General features: G+C 28.9%; 3 protein-coding genes across 4 annotated transcripts; all 3 read right to left on the reverse strand.

The window, feature by feature from the left end:
• Window positions 1–1,234: 1,234 nt before the first annotated feature.
• Coq6 (ubiquinone biosynthesis protein COQ6, mitochondrial) lies at window positions 1,235–2,924 on the reverse strand. Its single transcript, XM_074112586.1, has one exon. It carries the CDS (start codon window positions 2,676–2,678, stop codon window positions 1,338–1,340), a length of 1,341 nt encoding a protein of 446 aa, XP_073968687.1. The 5' UTR covers window positions 2,679–2,924; the 3' UTR covers window positions 1,235–1,337.
• Window positions 2,925–3,480: 556 nt separating this feature from the next.
• LOC141446145 (ankyrin repeat domain-containing protein 54) lies at window positions 3,481–9,096 on the reverse strand. 2 transcript variants are annotated; one of them, XM_074112601.1, is made up of 7 exons: window positions 8,937–9,096; window positions 6,984–7,077; window positions 6,802–6,903; window positions 6,561–6,711; window positions 5,676–5,791; window positions 5,455–5,576; window positions 3,481–5,360 (listed from the first exon to the last, which is right to left on the reverse strand). In XM_074112601.1, the coding sequence occupies exons 2-7, from the start codon at window positions 7,045–7,047 to the stop codon at window positions 5,178–5,180; spliced, it is 738 nt and encodes a 245-aa protein (XP_073968702.1). In that variant the 5' UTR covers window positions 7,048–7,077; window positions 8,937–9,096; the 3' UTR covers window positions 3,481–5,177. The 2 variants fall into 2 exon arrangements, with proteins under 2 accessions (XP_073968702.1, XP_073968701.1); XM_074112600.1 differs by lacking the exon at window positions 8,937–9,096 and adding an exon at window positions 7,282–7,440.
• Window positions 9,097–9,557: 461 nt separating this feature from the next.
• On the reverse strand, window positions 9,558–20,466 carry Pect (phosphoethanolamine cytidylyltransferase). Its single transcript, XM_074112594.1, has 8 exons — window positions 20,306–20,466; window positions 20,082–20,219; window positions 19,876–19,988; window positions 19,729–19,795; window positions 14,822–15,047; window positions 13,854–14,054; window positions 13,208–13,428; window positions 9,558–11,367 (listed from the first exon to the last, which is right to left on the reverse strand). Exons 1-8 carry the CDS (start codon window positions 20,347–20,349, stop codon window positions 11,310–11,312), a joined length of 1,068 nt encoding a protein of 355 aa, XP_073968695.1. The 5' UTR covers window positions 20,350–20,466; the 3' UTR covers window positions 9,558–11,309.
• Window positions 20,467–20,494: the final 28 nt, after the last annotated feature.

Raw genomic sequence — 20,494 nt, forward strand, 5'->3', positions numbered from 1 at the left:
TGAAATAAATTTCTATAACATAACAACTAGGTATAACTCTACAATATAGCTTACACTTACAAGTTATTTATCAAAGTATTCATAGAAGTTTACAAGACATACTTTAGTGATACTTACTGCAAACCAAATAAAAGAAAAAGTAGTAATAAAAAAAAAGAAAATCACCAATTTCCAGATGGAAAATTTCACGCCATTCGTTGTCACACCTGATTTGCTTTTTCGTTATTATGCATTCTAATAAGTGGTGATAATATTAAGCGAATTGTAATCTGTCAAATATCTGTACGAATTTTAAAACGTTATTGGTCAAAACCTTGTAAACAAACTATTATGGTGGCAGTCTTGATCACAGATGTTCTACCTCTTTCTGTTTTATAATTTATTTGCGATGTGCACTGATGGAAAGAGAGGAGAGTATGTACTATGCAATAGTGCTGTACCTTAACAGTGATCGAGAGATCAGACAATTTAAATCCCAGTGTACACCACTAAGGTAAGTACGCTATAAGCCATTTATGGGAATACTTCTACGTGCATTCTAGAAATAACAGTTTGAAAAACTATTCATTTCCCAGATCTATGTACATCTTGGTTAAAGCCTGATTCAGCTAGTTCAAAATCCAAAAAAATTCTTTGAAAATAAGATCATAGCTCATATCATGTGACTACATTTAAAGAATGTCAGAGGAAACGCACCAGAGATGTTAAAAGGATGTGTATGTAGCAACAGAAGTCTCAGAAAATGAATGGCTACCAATGCAAAGGACTCGTAACTTCAAGGATGTGGTTGAAGGAAAGAAAAATACACGAGCCTTGTTCTAAAAATATTTTAGGGTTTCATCATGTACTTATACTACACTGAAGATTCATTGACCTCACAACAGCAGTTAAAATTTGAATTCTTTAGTAAATTTACTATTGAACTTCTCAGCTGTGTGAAATCGAACCAGTAACCAGGTAACGATGCATTCATCTATCATCTGTACCAAAGAACCTATTTGAAACTCGCTAAACTTTTTGTAAAGAACCTGATACTTGGGATTAACTGATAACTAATATCTTCTTAAAGTTTGTTGATAACTGACGTATTATTGCGAATCTAAATGCAAAATATTAAACAAAATTGTATTAGATTACAAAAAACTAATCTAGACGAAAAGATAATTTTATGTTTAGTAGTCACTAGATTTCCTAAGAAAAATATGGATCGTCGAAACAAAAGGAGGACTCAGGATTATAGTTTGGCTAAATGTATTTATCAATTACATTTAATTAGTAAACAAAGTTTGTTTTAATTTCAAATATTTTACAAAGATGTAGAAAATGACATTTTCAATCTAGTTACTTCGAGAAAATAAAGCCCTTTTGTTGATTTGCGTTTTTACAGGATCATAAGCATTCGCAATCTGTAGACAGATATCTCCTAATGCTTGTATAGCTCCTCTTTCTGACGTGTATATTCTATGAATTAACTCTATAAACGTCATGACAGGCACATTATTCTGCTGACAAAATGATTCATACTTTGTTAAATCTTCAATATCACCAATCTCTCTTCCATTCCTAACAGCATCACTCAAAACTTGCACTAAACTGTCAACATCTTGAAAACCAAGATTCACCCCTTGACCGGCTAGAGGATGTACTCTATGTGCAGCATCTCCAATCAGTATGACATTTGAAATTGCATACTGCACTGAATGTCCAAAACCTAGGGGAAATGCAGCTCGGCTTCCATTAACAATGTCAATTATGTTGGGTGGTTGTTCTAAAGTCTTCTTCGTCTTTGGTAGCCCAATTGTATTTAGAATAGTGTGCACTGTTTCGTTTGCCGCTTTAACTACATCACTGGTATTATACTGCTTACTCAGTGAAGTGTTTACAGCTTCTACAAAATTTTCGTTTGGCATGTTCAATAAATTACGAGCATTTGTTTTAGTTGTAGACCAGACTAATGAACTGAAGTTATTACTTAACGGTAACAAAGCAATGGGACCCTCAGGAAGGAACCTTTGCCAAGCAGTATTATTAGATTCTCTCTCAGACATTTCCAACGTAGCCACAACACCCATTTGATTATAATCCCAAGTTAAATAATTGATGTCCATAGCTTTTCTGACTTTGGAATTCACACCATCCGCCCCTATGAGTAGACTGCACTGGTGTTCAGAACCATCATCTAAAATTATTTGCGGCAATGAAAGAGGAGAATTCTGTAAATTTACAGTTGATACATTTTTTTTATACAATACTCTCAGATTAGAGACAGTTTGTATTTCATTAGTAACAGCTTGTATGATGTCACTATTCTCGACTATGTACGCCACTTTACCATTTTCTTTATTATCTATATTAAGTAAACTTTCAGGATAAAGGCCCCATATTTTCATGTTATGCACTTCCTGATAACGCTTTATATTTTTCCAAATACCTAACCTTTCCAACAAGTTTTTAGAAAAAGGACTTATTGCTGAAACTCTGTTTGAATAGCTCTTACTTGGTACAAAATTTTGTTGAGGAAATGCTTCAATTAAAGTAATAGATTTATCTGAAAGACATGGCATTTTAGCTAAAGCACAAGCCATGGTCGTACCAACCATACCTCCTCCACATATTATTATATCTGAAAATGAGGAAGTCGTTGAAGTAGAAAACCTATTTATAATATTCAAAAGCATGTTTATTTTGATGGGTTCAAACTCTCAGACAAAGCACGTATGTATAATTGTTAATCATTCCAACACTTCTTTTTCTCACAACAAAATAATGAATTCCGAATGAGGTACTGGGAAGGTTAAGTAATGTGTGTTAACCTTCTCGTAAAAACAGGTAGACAATTACTCACCTATGTATTTCTATATTACTACGAAATTTAAATTACTTTGTTACAAATACCACCTCTTTCCTCTTATAAACTTTTTTTTTTCTCTTTATTTCTATTTTCTCCGCATAACTTCAAAACTTTCTAGGGGGGTGGCGATACGAAATCTTCCACCTTTATTTTACTACACTAGTTAATAATAAAATATGAATTTATTTTGGGTGTCATGGTAAATAAGCTTTACTTTTTTAAAATTAGACATTTGTCTTTTATATATTTCGATAAAGACATTTATAATACAAATAATAATAAGCTACAGGATTTCATCAAAGGCCGTCTATTATCAACGTACTTTATAGGAATTTAATTTATCTACCTGGGAATAACCCTTATTCTGACAATCAAATAGAAAAGTTTCAAAAATGTAGGGTGGTATTACTGTGGAAAATGCTTACCACAGCTAAGAGTTCAAATTAAACTACTGTAAATAGATTTGTGACAAAATGTGGTGACATTCCGAAGAACTGTTGTTTTTAAATAACCCAATAATTTGGTATTACAAACCAAATTCTGTACTTAGGAGCCATTCTTTCGACAATTTTAACTATTACTAGTACAAAGTTTTGAGAGCAGCCAAAGGTTATTTGTTTTTAAAATAATGAAAAGACAAAATTTTATTCTTTCTTTTTACAAAGTTTAGAAAAGTTGTTAACATTAATTTAATGAACATCTTTAAGGAGTTAATGTTGTGAAGTTTACGAAATTTGAATAATTCATAAAATACTTACATTTTACAATTTACATGACAGTGAAATTTAATATTTCATAACAGTACATTTTAGTACGATCATTAGTGAAATATTAGAATTTAAATCAAGGGTTCCCACCCTGGGTTGTGAGAAAAGTCCAAGTAAATAATAGGATGATATTATTAATATTCAAATATTCATTGAGCTTGTTAAAAAACCATCTCATTTCCTTTCGTTTTATTAGTATATTTCACAACTTGGATTGTTATTATACTTTTTTTTTGTTATATTTATCCTTGAATTTCAGAGGGGTGTGAGGTTCGAGTGAATTTTGTTTACGGGGAACGCGGCTAAAAAAAAGGTTGGGAACCACTGATCTAAACCCACAAATAAAATAGTAAGGCTCAGAATGATGAACTCAAGGCCTGTTTTTTTTATAAATAAATGCCAATTACTAATGTTACTTCTTAAGTAATTTTAGGAAATTGTATTAAATATCACTTCATTTATCTATCATTAATGATCGATGACATGTTAACATAAATATATGTATAATTGTAGTATAAAGATAATTAAACATAGAATTACAAATTAATTTGGCAATTTTCGAATTTTTATTATGACTTAAAATGTAGAAAATTGTAACGAACTTTGTTATTACATATTTCAAAGTTTTCTGAAACTTCTCATACACTTTTTAACAAACTACAAAAAACAAAATTACTTTTCTCTGTACTTAAGAGACATTAAAACAAAAAACAAAAAATTGTAAACAAATAGGGCTAGCCTAAGACGGAAATTTTGACCACAAAATGCTGCACAAAATTAAAATAATTTTCTCCACAAAATATTAACTACTTCAAATGAAATATCAATTTTGAAATTCAACTATAAAATTGTATATGTATTGGATGAAAAATATTTTGTAAAATTAAATGTTTTATAAAAAACATTTAGTGCACCACACACGCATTTTTTTTTTTTAATCGCAATTTACACAAAGCAATTTTCTTGAATCGATTTGTTCGATATAATCGCTAAAAAATACAATATGTATTCTCAGTACAATGACATTTTCCCCTCTACGATCTTTTTCAAATTTGGAATTTTATTTACACTTACAATTTATATTATTAATATATAAAGGTAATATGGCGTACATTACACACGAATAACACATTAGAGGAAAGCTTAACTCCAACACTGCCTCCAGTACTTAAGAAGCTTTTTCCGGGGGAAAAATATTCCAAATTAAAGTTACAGACTACTTGAGTCAAATGAATATTCTTTGAATGTGAAAATAAACGTCAAAGTAGTTATCTAGGATTAAAATACACAAAAATATTCAAAAAAAAATTAGTTGTCCGGTTACTATATTGACAACTTTTTTCCTCTTTTATGAGTTATGCTGACCACATAAATACACTTTAAACACAGACTAACTTGTAAAGACAACTTCGAACTACGAATACCCAAAATGGAAATTCGGCACCAATTTGCAATAACTTTCTTTACTAAAAGAAAATTTAAAAACAAAAAAAAAAGTTATTTTTATAAATAAAAATATAATTTTTTTTTAAATTGTTGAATTTTAACAAAGGAATTAATTAAGAGGGAGCTATCGAAAGAGAACCTAAATTGTCTAATAATTCCTTCAGTTGATTGTCCACCTGTTCTCTGCTATCAACTGTTTTTAGCTGGTCTTGAAACCTTGTCAACAGTTCTGTGTCTACACTTTCTATACTTTTGGATGCACCTAATTTCTCAAAATATAACAGCATTTCTATTACCTGTAACAGAATGCAATTTTTTTGTTTTGTTTTTGGTTCCTTTTCAAATAAGCTGTTAATTCTTAACAGAAGGGTGATATTTTGAAATTAAAACCTGTGAAACTTGTGCTTTAATTTCTGCGTCTGGTATCTTGGAACGTTGCAGTATCTTCAGTTTTGATCTTGCTAACTGTAAAGGACTCTGTCCTAAGTGATCTATGCTATTCGCTATAGTCCCTAAAAAAAAGTAAATTTAAAACTTATTAACTTGATTCAATCTATTTGACAAAAGTAACCTATTAAAATAAGAAAAACTTTCAAATAATTTTAATTCACCTGCTTTTAATAACAATAACACAACATTTATATGATTGGTACAGGCAGCTAGATGCAATGGTGTGTTGCCAATAGAGTCTCTGGCATTTGGATCGGCACCATGATCTAATAACAATCTAAACACACACACACAAAAAAAACTTACGTTATAAAATATAGATCAGTAACAAAATTGAAAAAAAAAAAAAATGCAATACTGCTTCTAAAGTTATGGTTTAGAAAATCTTAATAACGCTGGTACTGTTAGAATCAATAATTCACGATGTAATAATGAATATTTTTGTTGTATGAAGTTTTCGGTTTGAACCGTATTTTCTTGGTTTCAACCATTGTAATACGTAATAGAAACAATGCCCTATGAATATTGCTTTTTGCTGAAATATTTTTCAGCAGAGTGGAAGTCTTGTAAAGTGTTTAATGTTGCTCTATTTGAGAATCATTATGTGATTCATCAGGAAAGTAAAATCAATCACATACTGGTTTGTGGAATGTGTAACAAATACATAAAACTAGATGCGTAGTATCACATTCTTGAACTATTGCTTTCGTAATACGTAACTAATTTTAGTATTAAAAGTTAAAACTTTTACAGAACTTTCTGAAGAAGTTATACCGAAACAAAGCACAATAAAAATTTCTCTTAAAAGTCAATAATAAAAAACACACAACCCAAGGCTTGAAAACTGAATTTCAAATTTTAAAAAAAATAACCTTTCTTGCCTTGCAATAAACGGAAAGTATTGAAAATACTGTCTTAGATATATTTTTTTTGTGAACATTCGGATTAAAAAAATAAAATCAGTTTTTAAATAAATTTATCCAAGGATGTAATTTGCAGGAAAACCTCAAGAAGAATCTACACCCAACAAACTCGGTAAGACTTACTTTACAATATGGGCATATCCTTTGCAAGAAGCCATATGAAGTGGCGATCTACGTTGACTGTCATAGCAACTAGCTGAGACCCCTTGATTAAGAAGACGTGTTATAGTTGCAGTATCGTTCATAGAAACAGCCTGATATAATTTTTTTTCATCTTTAAGCAGAAAAAAATGAAAAGAAAAGTTAATGGAAAATTCTGAAAAAAAAGATAATTACACGAAATTTAATTACATAGCTTACCCACCACGCGTCTTACTATAAGCAAACCAATTTGCTAATTCCTTACAACGGCTAGACATTGATTTCATTTTAGTCTTGAGTTGGGAATTTTGATAAGGCAAGTACGCTAAAATTTTTTAGGTGAATGTAGCGTTCACATTATTTCTTCAATGATAATTTCAACATTTTTTAAAAAAAAAAACTTACCGTGAGGAAGCGTTGTTTCATACCCTTGACTAAGACTGGCTGGTTGAACATGGAAAACAGACATCGACGGTTGAATGCTAGCACTTTCTTCTTCCTGAAGTTTAAACATATGTACTTCAATATTTTTATCAGAATATCTACATTAAACCTTTTACTTTAATTAAATCTTTACTAAGTTATTTTGGAAATTTTAGCTACAGAAAAACATATTTTAAATCTCACAGTAACAGCATCTGATTAAATAATTGTTCGGAAAAACATTTGTAACAATAAATTTCTCATTAAAAATTTAATATACCGCTTGATTAGAATCAGAAGAATCCTCTTCCATGACTGCAATATTAAATAGCAAAAAATAAACAAAAATTTTTTCGTACACCTAGCACTATTAAGGCTAAAAATTTGACAACTACAGCTTGGTGACTGCCTATTGGTAATAAACAGAAATTAGACTGCCAACGTTAAGATACAAAATATCCCTGAAATTTTGAACGAACAGTTGAAACTAAATAGGCAAATTAATAAATAACAATATACTTCAGAGCAACATTTTTGTATTATTTATAAAAAAAAACTAACAATTTAAAGACTTTTTATTCCTAGTAAGGAGACAATTTGCTACAAATTTTTACTAAAATTACTCTACGGTAATTTTAACACTCAGACTGTTAACAAAACGCTGGACTTCATCAATAAAAAAACGAATACACAGACCTAAAAAATGACCTGACAACACAATTGCGAACAGCTAATTTTATCTTTTCTAATAATGAAGTAATTATGGTAATAAATATGATGGAAATTATTTTGACCAGAGCGGGAGAAAATTTCTGGACAGATACCAATATCAATCAGATCGTACAAATCAGATTCATCTTATGCGAACCTCCTTATCAAATTACAGTCACCAACCCTGGAGAGCACCAACAACGATGACGAAGTTACTTAAAGGGAAGAAACGAAGATTTATGTTGACATCTTAGGGAAATAGAAATTAGAACTCGGTTACCTTTTTTAAAGTCATTCCAGTTCTTCTGTAAATGAAATTAACCATAAAAGATTTTAAGTAATATGAAAGTAAATCAATCAATACGAATCATCATATCACAGCCAATCATCGTATAAAATATCAGTAAAAAATCTATTACGACACTGAATTATAAACATTTTAAGTAATATCTTGTTTAATGATAATTTAATACCTATTTAAAGTAAAAATTTAGAATGAAATAACTAGTAGGATCATTTAAAGTGTGTTTTTGTATTAATCAGAAATAACATTACTGCCTCATCAGTTTATTCGAAATATGCACATACTTGGTTGGTTAAACGTAAACAGTTAGAAATTACATAACTTTGTTTAAATTTATTTATTTTGATTTTGCTGATTTCACATCTAAAATAGGTACTCCGCCATATTTTTGAGTAGTTGATATTTGCTGTATTTAGCTTAATTTTGAGTGTACATATACATTGAATATTATTATAATAACGCTTTGAGATTTCAGTACAAAAAATTAGTTTAAAATGTATTTAATTTTGAATAAACTTTAAAAATGTCATTTTCATGCCATCTAGCTGTAAAAGTTGGAACTACATAATTTAGTTCACAAAAGCATCACTAGCATTGGCATTCAGTTTTTAGTTGAGATGATTCGCAATTATTTTTTTCAATAGCAAGGTCATTGTCAGTTAAGGTCGTTAAATTATAACAATGAAGTTTAAATCCTTAAAATGATTTGTGATACATCAAAAACTATTTCCTGTTTTTTTTTTATAACAATTACATTATTTGTTTCAGGTTCCAGTTTAGAAAAGTAACCTTATTTTAAACAATTATTAAAAGCTAAGTAATTGAAATTCATAGTTGGGACATTAAAATACAGGTTAACGTGTTGCATACGTAATCATCATTGAAGACGTGTAAATGTGTTAAGTTTAGAATTTACTGACCTTGTCTCTTGTTTCTAAAAAGCTTGGGATGTGATGATCAATGCCTGTGAAAATAATTATATTATAATCATTACAACTTTTCCGCTTTTACCATATTTAATGTTTGTAAATTGGGTGTAAATAGACCTTCATCATTGTTACCTAGTACCGCTAAAATATTCGATAAAAAATATCTATTCAAATAATAATAATTATTCCGTACTAATTAAATTTTAGAGTGTGTGTTGTGAAATTTTATTGTTGATTCCATTACATTAGAACAATATTCAGAATTTACTGAAAAAAATTCAAATTTACAAAATTTTATTTACTGATAGTTTTATTTATTTTTGCTAATTGTATCGATATCCATCTAAAATGATGGTACTCTTTTTTCTGAATTGTTAAGATTCATATTTTTTTTACAGAAGAAATTATCGTTCTGCATTTTTATGTAGAAATATAAATTAAAAGCTAACTTTTAGTATTTTAATATTCTAAATTGTATGGCATTTGTACGAATCTACATATATTACAGATCAAGTCAGCCATTATCTGCTACAGCAAGCAATTATTGCGCTCAATTTCGATGGTTTTTTTTTTTATATGGGAAGTTAGGTTATTAAGTAAGAACACTGAAAATTTTGCTGAGTCCATTTTTATTAAATTTATTTAAAACAAAAAATAATAATCGGCTTCCTTACTGATAAGCCTACATTGTACACTTTTTCACTTATATCTAATTAAAGAATGTTAAATGCTTTGCTAAAATATAACAAGTTGGAAGAATATTCTACAAATGTAAGTAGCGCCACTTTGTTGACTAGATTTTTATTATTTTCGTGAAAGTAGCTTCAATTATTATCTTTAAACTTCTTTTATACCTCATTTGCACATCTCATATATTTACACTTTAACACGAATTGAGTATGTAATGGGAAAAGGATTATGATGATGATGAGCTACCCATGGAAATTACCATTTCAGTTAAATGTTCAACTTTAAAAGTGTATATTATTATAAAAATCATATTTGAAAATTTCCAATTTTTCAAGAAAATAACCAATTGAGAATTAGTCGTATGAGTCAGGTGTGGCGTCACACCAAATTTATTAATGCCGGTCAGTACAAGGTTCACAAATCCGTCAAAATTTAAGCAAAAATATTTTTGTCAAAATTAATTATTTAGTATTAAATACATAAAGAGAGAGGAGTATCTTTTTTTATATCACCCTTTTTTTTTTCTAATCTTATTCATTAATTGAATATTTCTTGATTTTTTGAAACATCAATCATACTAAGACTGATTTTTTTTTTTCGTGAGAGGTGTGAAATTAGTCAGAACTTATCCTAAGTTTGTTCAAATTCAAGTAGTTTCAGTTTCAACTTCTCTGTTTACTGTGCGTACGTATGTATGTTTGAGAGGTGCAGTGAACTATTGATTTATTTGACATTTAAGTCGGCTAAAACTGGGTGGTTCACAATTTCTTAGTTTAAATCTGGCAACTAATATCTATCCACTTACAACTAAGATATTCGTTTTGTAAAGTACTGTTCATCTTCATTATTATTATTCAAAAATTGTAGGTAAATTTTTGGGAATTATGCAGCTGATTTTATCCGTCAAAGCTGGTTTTGTTTTATTTCTAATCGATTTATTTTTAATCGATCATCAGCGATTTCATACTAATGACCAAAATACGAAAAGAAATAAAGTTGCTATGACAGATGAAGCTAACAATATTAATGATTGTCACTATTTTTACAAAATAATGCAATTTATTATACTTCAATCCTGCAAAAAAACAACTGAAATGGTATTATTTCATGATTAATCCATCACCTCAAGTTTTCAAATTGATCTGTGCAAAAAAAAATAATCCAACAGCAAACTACAATGAGGCATGCATTAGGAAAAAAAAATGTCAAATTCAAAATAAAATAAAAAACAGGTAACGTTATGAGAGAGGAAATTCAAGGTAACTAGTGCATTTTATATTTTCTTACGTATGTCATATAATATCACAAATTAATAAAACAAAAAAATTATACATGTAATATAAAACTGTAATGCTATTATAATACATTCATATTATTATTATTTAAAAAACATTTATGTAAAAACTTTTAAAATTACCAACAAAAAAATTGATAATAAAATTCTATCTTTTCATAATATAGCTTCATAACCTTCTTGATTAAATTTTTTAACGTTCCTTCAAAAGAAACGCTTTTCTTTTCTTTTTTTTTTGTAATTTAAGTACTAGCATTTAAATATTTAAGCTGCCAATTTAATTTCGTGTTGGCGGAATGTAAAAAAAAAAAGAAAAAGATTTGGTTGCATTATTAGGTTATTAGAATTGCTCTTTCAATTAATATCGATAGATCGATAGGCTAGGAGAAATGATTATCTATAACATTCTTTCTTGAATTTCTTGACTCATATTCCAACCTGAAAAAAAAGATGTTAATACCAACCACAACCGCCACCAAGTTTTTTAGAACGTTCAAGTGAACAGTTCTTCAAATAACTACTTGTTTTCTATCTTCATTATATTTTTTACTTTATTTTTGGAAATTAAAAGTTGATATAAAGTAAAAGGAATTTGGTCAAAATACTAAAAAGTAATTGCATGCAGAAAGATTTTTAAAAAGCACGTCATAAATGTAAATAACCGTAAGTTTATCAAAATGTGTAAGATTATTAAAAGAAGGCGAATACTTTTTTTATTTTTACTCAGATAATCAAAGAAAATGCGGCATTTCTAAGTCTACCATTATACTTTTACAGATCGAATGAATTCCTCCAAACGTTTGTACAAATTTCTTAAGAACTACAAATGTAGGGCAGTGATGGCGAACCTATGGCACGCGAACTCATTTTGGGTGAACACGCATTGACAGGGACAAAAAATTATATAATTTTAAATAATTTAGCGAGTACTTTGAAGAAATTACGGTTAATAATTGAGAATAAGTATCTTGGCAACTATCCTCAAAAAATTATGAATATTTCTATATTACCATGGCAACAGAGGTTAGGTAGGGTTTTCCAAAATGTTGACACGCCGAGCTTAAAAAGTTCGCCGTCACTGATGTAGGGCTTCATTAAGAACAGATAGGTACTGAAGGTCACTAAAAAGATTATTTAAAAGAGCAGTTTTTTTCCTCCATATGATACATTTCTGCTGCCAAGGATATACTCAAAAAAAACAGGAGACGAGATCAGAACGGAATACCACAATTAGAACTATCCTGAAATTCGAGCCTGCCGCAAGCATTATAGAAGAGAACTGAAAATAATGGAGTACCACAAAATTGTGGTTCGATCTTATCGCCCCAGAATGATAGGAAATAGAGAAAGACAGAGACCCTGATCGCTTGTAAAGGCTAAAGTACAGGGAAGAGGAGTCTGAGATGGAGGCCAAAGTGAACTCGAAATGTGATCTTGCTTTAAGCCAGTGATTCTCAATCAATGTGCCGCCAAATAAATTTTGGAAATGCATTCAATAAAATGCATAATTATAAATTAAAAATTATAATATAATAAATGTAGAAGACGATATGAGAGTAGCATTATCATTTATACGACACCAAATATAAACTGTAATTATCAAAAAACATCAAGCTCAAATTTCTCATTAAAAGTATTCTTATTATTAACTTGTAATTAATCCCTTAATATACTGTTGTTTTTGTAGTACATATTTGATTTTACATTAAAAATAAACATAAACTATTTTACAAAGTGTATTATGGGGATAAGTAAAATACTTTTAATATTATCTTATTGTTAGTGTACCGCCCCAAATTTTGAAATTGTTAAAAGTGTGCCGCCGCGACAAAGAAAAAAGGTTGAGAATCACTGCTTTAATAAGCATTAGCCAGAAGAGATCTAGATTGGAAGAAACGGGATTAACTCGCTTCTGATAGGATGACAGCAGCTCTTATACGGCAAAAAAAGACGGAAAAATTAGAGTTAAAGAGACAGAAATATTATAGAATTTATCACACTAGAAAACGGTGAAAATTCTCTCAGACTAGCTTTCATTTTTTTTCTCCAAAAGTAAGGAAGAAATGTAATCATTTACGAGGTACATATGGAAATTAAATCATGCTTCAAAAAGTCAGAATTTGGAAAAACTGTGGTCGTTTTAAAGTCAGAATTAATGTTAAACTTGATTGATTTCAACTCGGAAGATTTTTTTTAATCGAATAAAGCCAGCACCATTCAATAAAACTTGTTAATGCTACAATCTATAAACTATAATCAAAAGATAACATGATTATACCTGTGCTGAATAATCCTTTCCACAATTTTCTCCGTAGTCATTTTATTTCCTGAAGTTATTGATTTGAAAACTCCTCTTGCCTTAGGCAAAATATACGGATCTGATCCATCAATATCAGGAGATATAGGTGTTTGTCCATGGCAAACTACGTCTACATTAAAATGTGACATAAGTTCTTCAGTAACTGAGTAAGGAGCTCCGATCACAACTTCATTCACATACTGAAAATTAATCAAAAGTTTATGGATTTTATTCTCTGATTGGTTTCAGATTTTTGTATCCATCATCAGATGGGTGTATTAATTGGTAACATCAAATAACACCATGTAACCTCCCTGACTGTTAGCAAGTTTAGTTCAGGACGGTGATGTAAGTGAAGTCGAAATCTCTACACCAAACTGATTAAGTCTAAATCTGATTCGGATGAAAATAAGAAACTAAGTAATGTATTTAACAATCACATGTGCTACGATGTAAATCAAAGTTACTAACTTTAAATTCGTTAATAAACAATATTAACTATAGAAATAAAATTTTCCAGAGTAAACTCAATTAAAAGCAAAATAACTACTAAATTTACATTTTACAATTAAAATATTTAATAAAGTAACTAATTTCGATATATACCAGGAAAATGTTTACTTACTTTACAAGCAAGAACGGATAAAACTCTCTCATGAAGATTCATAATTGGATAATTATGTCCTTTATAGACATTCACAGTTGGATCTGTATGTAATCCAACAATTAGGAAATCTCCTTCTGATTTAGCAGCTTCCAGAAAATCCAGATGTCCTACATGGAATAGATCGAATGCGCCAGCCACATAAACCACTTTGTCTCCAGGCTTGAAGAAAATTGAAAGTTTGGAAATAATAATAATCAAAATCAAATTAAATACTTAGAAACAGTGATTCTCAACCATTTTTTGTCGCGGCGGCACACTTTTAACAATTTCAAAATTTGGCTCGTACACTAACAATAAGATAAGTTTTGAAAGTATTTTACTTATTCTATTATACACTGTGTAAAATAGTTTATGTTTATTTTCAATATAAAATAAAAAAATATGTACTACAAAAACAACAGTCTATGTTATTAAGTTACAAAGTTAATAATAAGAATACTTTTAATGAGAAATTTTGAGCTTGATGTTTTTTGATAATTTCGTACTTATATTTGGTCGTATAAATGGGTTAATGCTACTCTCATATCGTCTTCTACAATTTAATATATAATTTTTATTGTGTCTTTCTAAAATTTGGCGGCACACTTCAAATCTTTCGCGGCACAGTGGTCGAGAATCACTGACTTAGTTCTTAGAGTTACCTAGATAAATAAGTGCTTAACTGCTAAACACAAGTATTAGTAATTATTTTAAAGAATGTTGAAAAAGCTGGAGTCTTAAATAATCCATAAATGGATGAAACTTTATAATAATTTGGAACTCCATCTTCTTTAAATAAATTAAGCACTAATAAAAAACGAAATTTAATTATTTTAATACTTATCAAGATTTGGTATGTAATTATACTATTCAAGAATGTTTTTCTTTTTTTTTTTAATGTAATCAATTAAAAACCTGAAAAAGAATCTTCTAACATCAAGTCCAACCTTTGGTTCCTTGCCTTCAGAAAACTGCACAATCTTTCTAGATGTTGGTAGAAATTTAGAACAAGCTGTAAAAGGACGTGTAGCCGACGGATCTAATCCTAAGCACGAGGAATGTCCTTTAGCTACTGAATATTCTTGTTCGCCACGTTTAAAATGTTCTCTAGTCATTAATAGCATCCTACCGACAATGTCAGTAGTAGAAACGCCTCTTGTTCTTTCTACTTCTCTGGAAAATATGGAAAAAAAAAAACCATTTTTTTATTTTTAAAGAAAATAAAAGGAAAACACTGGAAAATTTCATTTTAATACAAAATTTGAAGCTGCAGAAGATGTAATGGTAAAACAAGCACTTGCAGTTATAATAAATTAAAATTCTTACGAAAACATACAATTAGGTTTATACAGGATGGACCAGTAAGTATAGTCCATAGGCCTACTGTGTGCAGTACATCTAAAGTGGAGTTCAATGACGTATTGGCCAACTTCATATTTTCCACTGTTCTTGAGTGACGTCACTTTAATTTTTTTTTCTAAAATCATTACTTTTTTTGCAAAAAAAAAAAAAAAATGTTATTACTCAGAAAGTTTTAGTCCGAATTCGATTCTTGATGACATGGTTAGAAAGATAGATAAATTTTCCTAAAAATTGACATAATTTCTAAGCATAATTTATTCTCCCAAACAGCCTCAATCTTCCTCCTGGGTACTGTAAAAATAAAAGTAATCGAAATTGCATTAAGAAAACTCATTCGGCCCTTACGTGATCATTAGCCAACCTAGGTGTGCAGGCACTTTTTAGTAAAAGTTTCCTTGTCTAATGTGGGGCTTTCTAACGCGGTATATCATTTTCCAGGATTCCTTTTATCTTAGGACGAGAAATTACGTTTTTTTTTTTTTACAAGAAAACGTGTTCACGAGCACACAACAGTGTTAAGTTAATCAAGTTATTAACTTCATTGAAAACTCTTTTAGTTGGACTAGTAGTCAATTTTTAAAGTAGGCTTGTCGTAAAATAAGGAAGTCAAAGGTTACAAATTGCATTTTAAACATTTTACTTCTGATCTTACTGAAATATTTGAGAAAATGTTAGAAAAAAAAAAGAAGTACTTAAAGAAAAATTCATGTATTTATTCCAAATTACAATTTCACTCATAACTGTCATTAGAAACGAATTCGGACTAAAACATTCTGAGTAATAAAGTTTTTATTGCAAAAAAAAAGTAATGTCTTTAGAAAAAAAAAATTTTTAAAGAGACGTCACTAAAGAACAGTGGAAAATATGAAGTTGGCCAATTCGTCTTTTAAGTCCACTTCAGATGTACTACACACAGTAAGCCTATGAACAATACTTACTGGTTCACCCTGTATATAGACTCAAATGAAAATAAATAATCTCAAATGAAACGAGCTGCACTTATGATAGCCTATCTATTTGTGTTCTACTTTAATTTTAACTTTTTCTTACAAGATGACTGAAATCTTTGGATCAGCTGTCTAGAATTTTAAATTGAAATATTTTTAATGAAAAAAAAAAAATCATTTAAAGATATTTAATGGAAACTGATGATGTAGCATCACCACTAAAGTGTTATTTCATTTCATAATTTTGTAGAAATATGCATAAAATGTGTGGTATAGCTTTCAACGTCCGTCATCATTTGTGCTAATCAACTAATAAGCGATTAGTGTTAATCTTATTGTGCAAGAATAAAAGAAACAAAAGATTGCACTCGATTACTTGTCAAAGATAATTTATTACCATTATGAACAAAGAAATAGCTGTGAGCACTCTTTTATCTTTTATAATTATTTAGAAATTTTTTTTTTAGCTTTAAAACTCAGAATTTTCTATTTAACATTAATTTAGAAAGGCATATTTTAAAAATATATTATAATCAAGAGAAGGTGGTCAATTTATTGAATGGTACCAACTGGACAACACTCGCCAAATACTTGAAACACAGTTATAAAATATCGGAAGTTCTTGGTTCAGCATTTCCAATATAACAATTAAATTATTAGCTGTATGAATAATAAATTCTGTAATTGTAAAGCTAAGAATGAATTAAATTAAACAACTTAAAGTAGGCAACTCGACTGACGGCAAAAGCCATTGTCTTGTACGCTTCTTTTTAGTAAAAAGCCATTTGTATCTATGTAATTTGTAAATAAAAGCATTTATTCATTCATTAAACATTAATGTTGAAAAACTAGACATTTTCACTGAATTTTCTTACTTCTTACAGAAATTCAAGCAATAAATTTCTTATATTTACTGATAATTTTGAACTGATTGTCTAAATAAGCGTTAACAGAGATAGGGGTAGTATCAAGTTACGTAAATTCTTCTTAAGCAATGAAAATATAAAATAAAATATATCTAAGGAATTTAAATTCGTACAAATACTTAAATTATGGAAAAATTGTGGTGGAAGGGGGGGGGCTTTACTGGATGCTTGTAATATTAGAAAAGAATTCTAAATTTAACAGAAATATTTTGTAAATTCATTTAACTTAACACAATACAAAATTATATGAATAGAACATAAATGGTATATTTCATAATTTTAAGGCGAAAGGAATTAATAATCAAGATTTCTAATCAATAATCTAAATAAGGACAGTGAACGTTTCTATTATGTCAAGTATTTGCTAGATAGCATTTGGACTTCTAAACTATTTGAGGGGAGTTACGTACAATGATAGCTAAAAAGTTATCAATTTTATTGATGTTTTTAGTAAATAATATAGAGAGAATATTTTTTTTTAAATCTTTTTTGTTTTTTTAATGACACAGATTCTCACTAATCATTATTCTAATTGTGTTAACTAGACAATAAAGTAAACATCATTAGTTCAAATAATGTAGCACGTTTTTTAAAGCATATTTTTTTTTAAATATTTTAGTGAGATATCCAATTTTTTATGGTGAGAGAATGATAAAAAGTTTGAAGTCTGCTTGGTTTGTAAAAACATCAGTGATTTCACTTGTGAGATTGAATTATTATTAAGCATTAGTGGAAAAATTGAGAAAATTGATTTTAATTATAACTCTAGAAAACTTTTTAATTGAATTTAAAAGAAAAAAAATTTTTGTAAGTTTTAATCTAAGGATTCAAAATTGGCGAGGAATCGGTCAAATAAAAAACAACACTCAGTCTTTTTCGACAACGTTTCGACAAATATATTGTCCTCTTCAGGGCCTGGATATTACAAATACAAAAATACAAACAATTTAGAGAATCAGTAACACATGAGCAGTAAAAAAACAGTAATATAATAATAAAATACAATAAATTCTTTATAATTATTGAAAACTTACGTTTTCTGTTAACTCAACCAATCCGCATAGCCACGTAAGTTTTTAATAATTATAAAGAATTTATTGTATATTATTTTTATATTACTGTATTTTTTTTTACTGATTTTCTATGTTACTGATTCTCTAAATTGTTTTGTATTTGTAATATCCAGGCCCTGAAGAGGACAATATATAGAGGAAAGGTTGGCAAAAAGACCGAGTTGTTGTTTTTTATTTGGACCGATTCCTCGCCAATCTTGAATCCTTAGTTTAATAATTTACGGTCAAGAAGCCTGTATATTCATATTTGGAAGTTTTAATATTGTACAAAAAAATAAAAAACACATTAATTATATAATATAAGCAAATATTAAAGTTATATATAAACAAACTTCCACGGGCAATAAATAAAAGTCTTTCAATTTTTAATTATACTATTGGACAATAATGTAAATTAATCGTTCCTTTCAGAATTATAATAGGTATATTAAAAATAAGAGAATTTATATTAAAAACTGAATATAATGTAATCAAATAAACGTAATATTAGAATAAGACAAATGTATATGATAAGAAATTAAGGGCCAGCGGTTCATCATTTATTGGCAATGATATCAAATTGTTTGAAAGCAATTACTAGACATTAAATGATTGATTATTAAAACAAACACAAAAATAAAAGCTAAAGTGGGGGGAATTCCGACCAAATATTAATTCATAATCAATGTTCTAAAGGCCAAAAGGGGAAATAACCCATTATTAGGCCTCCGCTATGATTTATTTCTTTTTTTTTATATTGTTATGGATTTTTTTAAAATACTCGTTACAATTCTGATGTTTAAAAAGTTGTTACAAATATAAAATCTACTTAAGAACAATTTTTTTTTTTTTAAATTGTGCCCATGAAATATTTCATAAGAAAAGGGAAATATTGGCCAAAATGCGTGAGCATTCAAAAAATACGTTACTTACAAGAAAAAAATTAATTTACGTTTAAACCGATAGTAAAAATAAAAGATAAGCCAAATCAAACAGTTATATAACCACTAATTATTACTTGCAGGGGTAAAAACATGAAATTGCAATTTGTTTAAAAGGCTAACGTAATAACTAATATTTAATCTCTAATTACTCATTTTAGAAATTTGTAATAGATAATTAAAATTTGAAAACAATAGAAAAAAAAAATGCATTCTCATTTTTGGTGCCAAAAGTTTCTACAATTATTTGGAAGACATTGCTACAATTAATAATTTTGTTAATTAACTACAAGAGGCTGTTATTTAAAGTTTTGAATATTAATAATATTTGCTGCAATACAACATTTTTGTGGAGGACGTAAATAAACAAAATCACAGGAAAAAGGAACATCATAGTTGATAACAACTAATTGATAAGAAACTGTGAGATAAAGTATTAATGAATGGCACCCTCCATAAATCGTAATAAAGATTTAAGATTATAAATACGCTGACCAAAAAATTGAGGAGGATTTAAATTGAATGATTTTAAATATTTGGGTTACATTTTTCGCACTCTTCCCTTTCTACAGCCAAGCAATTTATTTATAAGATCATTTTTTTTATAACTCTAACTCCAAGCTTACCTGTATCTTCCAGCAGCTTTAACTAAATGATACGTATCAACTCCATCAGCAGTGGTGGTAATGTCATCTACAAATATTTAAACAAATTAGGACAACCCTTAAGTCAACAAAATTTTTTACTGATTATAAATAAAACAAGCATTTCACCTCCATGTACACAGAAATCACAATCATATTTATCCAAAGTCTCTAATGTAGTAACATAAGGAACTGCTTCGATAACTTCGTCTACCCATTTTATTCCCCTAACCATTTTATATCTAAAAAAAAAAATAAAATAAAATACTGTCAATTAGAATCTTACTTAACACCTGAATTACAAAAAGTAAAAATAAAAAAATGCAAGAAAAGACCTTTCTTCTTCAGTGAAAACTGGTGGACCTTTATGCTTCGCTATCTCCTTATCCGAATGTATGCCAACAACGAGTACATCACCAAGTGCTTTCGCCTGTCTCAAAGAATTGGCATGACCATAATGCACCATGTCATAGCTGCAATTAAATTAAAATAATAGATTTTCTAATTACACTGATTTGGCGATAAAGAATTCAAAACTTGCAAATTTTTTTTTTCTTACCACCCATCACACCAAACCCTAATGGGTTTGCTTCCATTTGACATTCTAATAATTTCTACGTACTCAATTGACAACAGTAGCACCACACCTACCTACATTAAAAACATTGACTGACTGACTGACGTTATAAACTCATTTAAACCACTTTATAGTATAAGCTGATATAAAAGCAGGCTGTTAAACTTTGTT

This window comes from Rhodnius prolixus, unplaced genomic scaffold (genome assembly GCF_049639745.1).
Source record: "Rhodnius prolixus isolate KJV_2025 unplaced genomic scaffold, Rpr scaffold_1, whole genome shotgun sequence".
NCBI classification, from domain to species: domain Eukaryota; kingdom Metazoa; phylum Arthropoda; class Insecta; order Hemiptera; family Reduviidae; genus Rhodnius; species Rhodnius prolixus.